Below are 8,486 nucleotides of genomic sequence, written 5' to 3' on the forward strand. Positions count from 1 at the left end.
CGCCCGCCGCTATTGGCCGCCCGCCTGGCCCGCAGCCAATCAGAGCCCGAGCAGCGGGGAGCGCGCGCGTCGCCCGGCAACGGCAGGGACGCGGCGGGCGGGAAGCGGCGGGGAAGGGGAGAAGGGGGAAGCTGCGCATGCGCGCGGCGGAGGGCACGCCCCCTTCGGCCACGCCCCGCCCCGCCGGGAGAGCGCGATGGCGGCGCGCGCCCGCGGCAGCACCTGAGCGCAGGTGAGAGCGGCGCGCGCGCGGCCGCGGCCACGCCCCGCCCCGCCGGGAGCGCGCGCCGAGGACCCGCCCCGCCCGTCCGGCGCTCAGGGAGGGGGGCGTGACCTGAGGGGGGGGGGGGGTGTCCCGGAGTTGGCTGGTAGGCGGGGCTTTCTCGGGGGTGTGGCTCAAGGGGGCGGGGCTTTGGTGGGTGTGTCCCCTCAGTGGGTGTGTCCCCTCCCTTTGACTGCCATTGGCTCCCTGAACCACGTTGGGGTCACGAGCCCCCAGACCCCAATAAACTCCTGACCTCCTCAGTGACCCCATGGCCCCACTGAAGCCCCCCTTAATGACCCCATAACCCCCCCCATGCCCCCCAGTGATCCCATAACCCCTCAATGACCCCCCGTGACCCCATGGCCCCACTGAAGCCCCCCTGAATGACCCCATAACCCCCCCCATGCTCCCCAGTGATCCCATAACCCCTCAATGACCCCCCGTGACCCCATGGCCCCACTGAAGCCCCCCTGAATGACCCCATAACCCCCCCCACGCCCCCCAGTGACCCCATGGCCCCACTGAAGCCCCCCTGAATGACCCCATAACCCCCCCCATGCTCCCCAGTGATCCCATAACCCCTCAATGACCCCCCGTGACCCCATGGCCCCACTGAAGCCCCCCTGAATGACCCCATAACCCCCCCCATGCTCCCCAGTAATCCCATAACCCCTCAATGACCCCCCGTGACCCCATGGCCCCACTGAAGCCCCCCTGAATGACCCCATAACCCCCCCCATGCCCCCCAGTGACCCCATGGCCCCACTGAAGCCCCCCTGAATGACCCCATAACCCCCCCCATGCTCCCCAGTGATCCCATAACCCCTCAATGACCCCCCGTGACCCCATGGCCCCACTGAAGCCCCCCTAATGAGCCCATGACCCCCCGTGGACTCTTAGTGGGGTCATGCCCCCCCCAAAAACCCCATGAGTCCACAACCCCCCCTTATGGGTCCACATGGCCCCCCTCAGCCTCCCACTGACCCCATGTTCCCCCTCAAACAGACCCCACCATCCTCCTTGAACCCCAAAGAGGATCCTCATTCCCCCTGACACCCCAAACGGCCCCACAATCCCCCTCAGACCCCAAATGAGACCGGTGTTCCCTCTCAGACCCCAAACCTTTGCTGGCCCTGCCACCCTGGGGACATGCAGGTTCTGGCAATGGGGGAGGTTTTGGGGACACGGAAAGGGGTTATAGGAATGGGGGAGTTTTGGGGACATGGAGGTGGGTTCTGGGGATCTCTGCGGGAACGCTGGGATTCCGGACTGATTCCCAGTGTCCCGGCTGTGTCCCGCAGGATGAAGGAGTGGTGGCTGCAGGTGGGGCTGCTGGGCGTGCCCCTCCTCGCCGTCTACCTGCACATCCCACCCCCCCAGCTTTCCCCGGCGCTCCGCTCCTGGAAATCCTCTGGGAACTTCTTCACCTACAAGGACCTGAACATCTTCTACAGAGGTGACAGAGTCACCCCTTTGGTGGCCCATGGGGACGTTCCTAAAACCGGCCAAGGTGGTGACGAATCCCTCCCGGCTTTTGCCATCCTGGATCCGATGGGATCGGAACGTTTGGGATGGATCAGAACGCTTCACTGGGGAAAGTTGGTTCTCCTACCTTGGCGGGAAGGATCCCAAGAGCCTCCGATGGATGCATGGGAAAAAAAAACCACTGGAAACCCTTTTTGCAGCAGCCCAGAGGCTGCTGGAGTTAATTTGGGCTAATTAAATCCCTGCATTGATCACGGAGCCGCTGAGGTTTCCGAAGGGAAGCCGCAGCGGGAGTCAAACCCATCCTTGGTTTTAGGCAGCAGAGGGAGAGGTGGATTCCCAGCGGGATGAGCAGCAATTCCCATTAGAAAGGAGGAAGTTTTGGGAAGAGCTGACCCCGAGGTTCTCCCCACAGATTCCAGCGGCGCCGTCGGCAGCTCCGACGTCGTGGTGCTCCTGCATGGCTTCCCAACGTCCAGCTACGACTGGAGCAAGGTGAGGGCCTTGGAATGTGACAGCAAATCCCAGGATTTTCAGCTCCTCGGGATGAGCAGGGCTGGGCCATGCCTCCAGAGGAGAATTCCTGATTTCTGCTGGAGGTTCCACCGTGCTCCAGGGTATCACCTTGTTCCTCTCCCAGTGTGAAATCCAAGCTCATTCCACATCCCACACTCCAGGAAAACGGCCACGACAATTCCTCGGCTTTTTTTGGGAGGGGATGATCTGGCTGTTTATTGGGAAAGTTTGAGCTCCCGCTGTTTTCTTGGAGCTGGAATGTTCTCCTGGGATGGTGGGGAGGAGCGCACGTCCATCCGCGGGCTGCTCATCGCCGCAGATGTTTCCATCCTCTGCTGCCGCTGGATGCTTTTTTTTTCATGCATTTCTCCTCTTCCCAGATCTGGGAAGGGCTGACCCAGCGCTTTCACCGGGTGATTGCCCTGGATTTCCTCGGATTTGGATTCAGTGACAAGCCTGTGAGTACCCTGGGATGAGGATTTTCACGGTTGCTCTCGGCTCAGCGCTCCGGAAAATTGGTTTTCGCTATCCAGGAGAAAAAACCGTGCTTGTTTTTTTTTTTTTTTCCTCCTCCTATTTACCTCTGGAAAAGGGATAAATCATGACAACAGTGGGAGGGATAGGGAAGGTTTGTGGTGGACCTTCAAGCTGGGTTTGATGGGACTCCAAAACACACCTTGACCCCCTTTGGAGCACAATGCTCCCGGTGGCCTTGTGGACATCACGTAGCTGCTCACAAGCTGCCGCTTCCCACATTCCACATTTCCACATTCCTCCCTTGGGGCGTTTCTCCTGGAACCCGCGGGCTCCTGCTGGCTCAGGCTCTCACTCGGGGACCACTCTCCTCGCTTTTGCAGAGGCCCCACGGCTACTCCATCTTCGAGCAGGCCACCATCGTGGAGGGGCTGCTGCGACACCTCGGGCTGCGGCACCAGAGGATCAACCTGCTGTCCCACGATTACGGGGACACGGTGGCCCAGGAGCTGCTCCACAGGTCCCTGCCACCCCTCCCGCCCCTTCGTGGTCCCCACCAAGACGCTTTCCGGCACATAAGTGGAAGGATGTGGCGCAGAATCCCCTTTTTCCTTGCGCCGGAGGGCTCAGCCGAGGCTTCCATCCGTCCAGTTCCCGAAGGAAACGGAGACGATCCCGCGGGATTTGATCTCCTGCGGGGTCGTTTCTCGGAGCGCGGAGAGGTTTGGTCGTGTTTCAGCTTCTTCTCTGCTGTCCCCAGGTATGAGCACAATAAAACTGGGAGCATCCTGATCAACAGCCTCTGTTTGTCCAACGGAGGTGAGGTTTGCCCAGGGAGGGATGGGATCCATGGGATGGGATCCGTGGGATGGGATCCGTGGGATGGGGATCTGTGGGATGGGATCTGTGGGATGGGATCCATGGGATGGGGATCTGTGGGATGGGATCCGTGGGATGGGATCCGTGGGATGGGATCCGTGGGATGGGGATCTGTGGGATGGGATCTGTGGGATGGGATCTGTGGGATGGGGATCTATGGGATGGGATCCATGGGATGGGATGGAATCTATGGGGTGGGGATCTATGGGATGGGATCCATGGGATGGGATCCGTGGGATGGGGATCTGTGGGATGGGATCCGTGGGATGGGATCCGTGGGATGGGATCCGTGGGATGGGATCCGTGGGATGGGATGGGGATCCATGGGATGGAGATCTATGGGATGGGATGGAATCCATGGGATGGGATGGAATCCGTGGGATGGGATGGAATCTGTGGGGTGGGGATCTATGGGATGGGATCCATGGGATGGGATGGAATCTATGGGGTGGGATGGAATCTGTGGGATGGGATGGAATCTATGGGGTGGGGATCTATGGGATGGGATCCATGGGATGGGATGGAATCTGTGGGATGGGATGGAATCTATGGGGTGGGGATCTATGGGATGGGATGGGATGGGATGGAATCTATGAGGTGGGGATCTATGGGATGGGATGGGATCCATGGGATAGGGATCTATGGGATGGGATGGAATCCATGGGATGGGATGGAATCTATGGGGTGGGGATCTATGGGATGGGATCCATGGGATGGGATGGAATCTATGGGGTGGGGATCTATGGGATGGGATCCATGGGATGGGATGGAATCTGTGGGGTGGGATGGAATCTGTGGGATGGGATGGAATCAATGGGGTGGGGATCTATGGGATGGGATGGGATCCATGGGATGGGGATCTATGGAATGGGATGGAATCCATGGGATGGGATGGAATCTGTGGGATGGGATGGAATCTGTGGGATGGGATGGAATCTATGGGGTAGGGATCCGTGAGATGGGGATCTATGGGATAGGATGGGATCCATGGGATGGGATCCAGGGAATGGGATGAGGATGCATGGGATGGGATAGGGATCCACAGGATGGGGATCCATGGGATCCACAGGATGGGATGGAATCTGTGGGATGGAGATCTGTGGGATGGGGATCCATGGGATGGGATCCATGAGATGGGATCCATGAGATGGGATCCATGAGATGGGAAACCATGGGATAGGGATCCACAGGATGGGATCAGTGGGATGGGGATCCATGGGATAGGATGGAATCCATGAGATGGGGACCCATGGGATGAGGATCAGTGGGATGGGGATCCATGGGATGGGATGAGATCCACAGGATGGTAATCCACGGGATGGGTTGGCCTTCCCATCTCCCATCACCCCAACCCCAAGGATTGCAATCAAGGTGCTGTAATTAACCAGGAGCATCAGTCCTGGGGCTCCCTGGGCCACTTCCATGGCACCATAAAGAGGGACAAACTGGGAGATGTGCAGCAAAACACTTCCAGCCTTACAGCTCCGTTCTTTGATGTCCTTCCAGGGATTTTTCCCGAAACGCACTACCCCCGCTTCATCCAGAAGGTGAGCTGCTGCCCTCTCCAGTCCTGCTGAATCCCAAAATCCCAACTAAACACCCCTTGGAGCGCTGCCCCACCCCATGGACACCTCAAGGGTCCGGGCTGGGAGTCACGGGAAAAGCTCTCCGTGGATTTATCCGCGTGTCTGATGTCGAGTTGTGCTCTCTCCTTTTTTTTTTTTCCCCCTTCTTCCCAAGCTCCTCAAGGATGGGGGGCTGCTGTCCCCCATCATCCTGCGCCTCATGAACTTCTTCTTCTTCTCTGGAGGGTGAGTTGAGTGGGGTTTTTGAGGGTGTTGGGCACGATGCGTAAGTGGGAAAGGGGAAATGCAGGAAGTCAGAAGGAATTCTTGACTGGGAGAGTGGGGAGACCCTGGAATAGAATTCCCAGAGAGGCCGTGGCTGCCCCTGGATCCTTGGAAGTGTCCAAGGCCAGGCTGGACGGGGCTTGGAGCACCCTGGGACAGTGGGAGGTGGCCCTGCCCATGGCAGGGGGTGGGAATGAACGATCCCTCAATTCCCTTCCAACCCAAACCGTTCCATGATTCCATAAACCAGGGATTTGGCAGGGAGCAGATTCCCTGGCTCTGTCCCCGGAGAGGTGGGATTGACCCCTGGCCCATTCCCTCTCCACACTGGCCAAGCACTTCAGTTTAATAATAAACCCAACAACTTCTCCCCGGGCACTGGAATCCTCCTCTCCCGCAAGTGTTGGAATTACACATTTCAGAGGCAACAAAACCCCTGCACAACCAGATTTTTATATTTTTAGCAGTGCTAAAACCCCCCTTTTTCCCCCCAAAAAAAGAAAAAAAAAAGCCCTTTGAGGCCATCCAACACTTACTTGGGGGACAACTCGGAGTTTTGCTGTGAAAACTGGAAGTGCTGGAATTTTTTGCCCTTGAGTAGTTTTCAGCACCGCTGTTGCGTCTTCCCAAATTCCTTTTTTTTTTTTTTTTTTTATCCCCAGGCTTGGGGCAGTTTTTGGGCCCTACACTCAGCCCTCGCAGGCGGAATTCTGGGATATGTGGACGGCAGTGCGGAACAACGACGGGAATCTCGTCATGGACAGGTACCTCGGCGTGGATTCCTGCCTGAGCTGAAGGTCACACCTCCCCCGAGGTCCCCAGAGCTCAGCCAGGCTCTCCAGAACTTCCAGCTGCTTCTTTTGGAGTCTGGGATCAACATTACACCCCAAGGAAGAGCTGGGGGGCGACGTTGGAGGGCAGGGATTCTCTGGGGTGATGCGAGGTTGGAGTTGGAGCTGAGATGTGGAACCTGGAGATTTTTTTCCTTTGGAAGTCAAGGGTTCGGATTCGGGGAGGTTTTGGAGCTCAGTCTGTGGCAGGTACTTGAGCAGACCGTCCCAGCATTGTCCCAGGCCTCTGGATTTGAACCTTCTGGGCCATTCCCACAAGGCGCAATCCCAAATCTTCAGCTTCGGGAATTTTGGAAGGTCACTTTTCTTCCAGTCGGTGGTTTTTAGAGAGGTCTCGAGCTGGTGGTGGAGTTCAGTTCCTTGTCTGCCCTCCCCTCAGTGGGAGAAGAGAGTCACTGAGGCCAGGGCTGATGATGTGCTGCTGCTTTCCCAGGGGAGATGCAGATCCCACCTGGCTCCGGGAGCAAATTCCACCGCGTAACCACCACTTTTCCTTCAGTATTTTGCAGTACATAAACCAGAGGAAGAAGCACAGAGAGCGCTGGGTTGGGGCTTTGATGTCTACCTCAGTCCCACGTGAGTAGGAATCCATTCCTTCACTGGTTGGGATTTTTGGGAATTGTTCCCCCCCCCTTCCGCTTCCAGGCTCCTTCCGCTCAATCAGCCTCTCGTTATTCTGAGCTCCAATCCAGTTTTCCAGCAGAGATAACGTGCCCTGGTTCACAGCTGGCTCTCCAAGTGCTGCTCCAGGGAAGCTGAGCTTTTCAAACCCAAAAAATGTTGCAACCAGGGAAAAATTTGGCAGCTGGAGGCTGCAGGTCCTCCTTGGGGAGGTTCTAATTAATGAATCCATTAATTGATGGAGATAAAAGCTCTGCCTGTGCTTCCCTTCCAGTGCATCTCATCTACGGGCCCCTGGACCCCGTGAATCCACACCCGGAGTTCCTCCAGCTCTACAAGTAAGAGAAAAAGTGGGAATGTGTGGGAATTTGGCCTGGCTCTTCCTTCAGTTCCATCCTCGTGGAAGGCAGTTTTGAATTCCCACTGGCACCTGCACAGCCAGCTGATTCAGTCAGAGCAGTTTGGAAATTGGTGCTGCGTTTTAGGCACCAAAAAAACAAAAAAAAACCCATCAGGATTTTCGGTCGATCCATTTTCAAACCACACAGGGAAGAATTTTGTTTCCTGAGGAAGTTTCCTGAAGGAGATCCAGCACTTGGAAGGGGTCAGATGGAGTTGCTCCAGGCTTTTTTCAATCCCAAAAATGGGCTGTGCAAGAGGGTTGAGTCTGCAGGAGTTCCTGTGCTTAAGCCTCGCTCTGTTTATCCACCAGGAAGGCGCTTCCCGCGTCCACGGTGTCTGTGCTGGATGATCACATCAGCCACTACCCCCAGCTGGAGGATCCCACGGGATTTCTGAACGCCTATCTGAACTTCATCAACTCCTTCTGAGCTGCTGCAGCTCAGTTCTCACTCTTGGCTTCAAGTCAGGCTTTGTTGGGGGGGGCAGGAAAAAAAAAAAAAAACCAACATTGATTTTTTTTTTTTCTCTGCCACGTCCAATGCTGAGCTCACGCCTTCATCCTGGGCTGCCAAACTGAGTGAAATCCTTGGAGAACTGGAAAAAGTGAGGGGGAAAAAGCAGGATGCTGGCAGCTCTTGCAGCCCTGCACTCACTCCCCTCCTTGCCCAGCTCAGAGAGAGGCAGAGGTTTAAATGAACATGAAATCAGAATTTCTTACTTCCTTCATCACCCTGACTTGGGGAAAAAAAAACAAACCAACCACTTCATCAGCAGGGAGAGGCAGAAGTTCCCTCACAAAATCCCTCCATCCCCCTTCCCTTCCCAGTTTGCCATATGGGATTTTTTCCCAGTTTGATCCCAGGAAAAGGCTGCCCTGAGGTTTGCTTATTACCTGACACAAAGCTCAGAGAATTGAATCTGCCTCAAGAGATGGGAGTTTAATCTCTCTCTGTACATTGATTTTTTTTTTTTTTCCTGTGTGGAAGAAGAGACAGTCACAAAAATGTTGCAGATTTGGAGGTTGGGGGTGGTTTTTAATAGTTTGTGTTGGGAATTGAATAGCATCCCTTTAGGAATAAGGGGGTTTTGATTAATAAACAGCCATTGTGGGCTATTTTTTCTGTGCTGGAGCAGCCAGAATTA

At 56.1% G+C, this 8,486-nt stretch overlaps 1 protein-coding gene across 1 annotated transcript; it reads left to right on the top strand.

Annotated features, from left to right (window-relative positions):
- Positions 1–167: 167 nt before the first annotated feature.
- Positions 168–8,411, top strand: MEST (mesoderm specific transcript). Its single transcript, XM_066182626.1, has 12 exons — positions 168–232; positions 1,567–1,721; positions 2,166–2,245; positions 2,647–2,724; positions 3,124–3,260; positions 3,501–3,559; positions 5,126–5,166; positions 5,360–5,430; positions 6,132–6,233; positions 6,820–6,896; positions 7,216–7,279; positions 7,654–8,411. Exons 2-12 carry the CDS (start codon positions 1,568–1,570, stop codon positions 7,769–7,771), a joined length of 981 nt encoding a protein of 326 aa, XP_066038723.1. The 5' UTR covers positions 168–232; position 1,567; the 3' UTR covers positions 7,772–8,411.
- Positions 8,412–8,486: the final 75 nt, after the last annotated feature.

This window comes from Chamaea fasciata, unplaced genomic scaffold (assembly GCF_029207755.1).
Source record: "Chamaea fasciata isolate MVZ Bird 193981 ecotype frontalis unplaced genomic scaffold, bChaFas1.0.hap1 SCAF_5, whole genome shotgun sequence".
In the NCBI taxonomy this organism is placed as follows: Eukaryota; Metazoa; Chordata; class Aves; order Passeriformes; family Sylviidae; genus Chamaea; species Chamaea fasciata.

What these genes read in the sequence shown, in the direction of transcription:
- MEST (XM_066182626.1), top strand. Translation starts at nt 1,568, where the DNA reads ATGAAGGAGTGGTGGCTGCAGGTGGGGCTGCTGGGCGTGCCCCTCCTC. An exon ending in CCTGAACATCTTCTACAGAG is followed by an intron (nt 1,722 to 2,165) that starts GTGACAGAGTCA and finishes TTCTCCCCACAG; the next exon opens with ATTCCAGCGGCGCCGTCGGC. An exon ending in ACCCCCGCTTCATCCAGAAG is followed by an intron (nt 5,167 to 5,359) that starts GTGAGCTGCTGC and finishes CTTCTTCCCAAG; the next exon opens with CTCCTCAAGGATGGGGGGCT.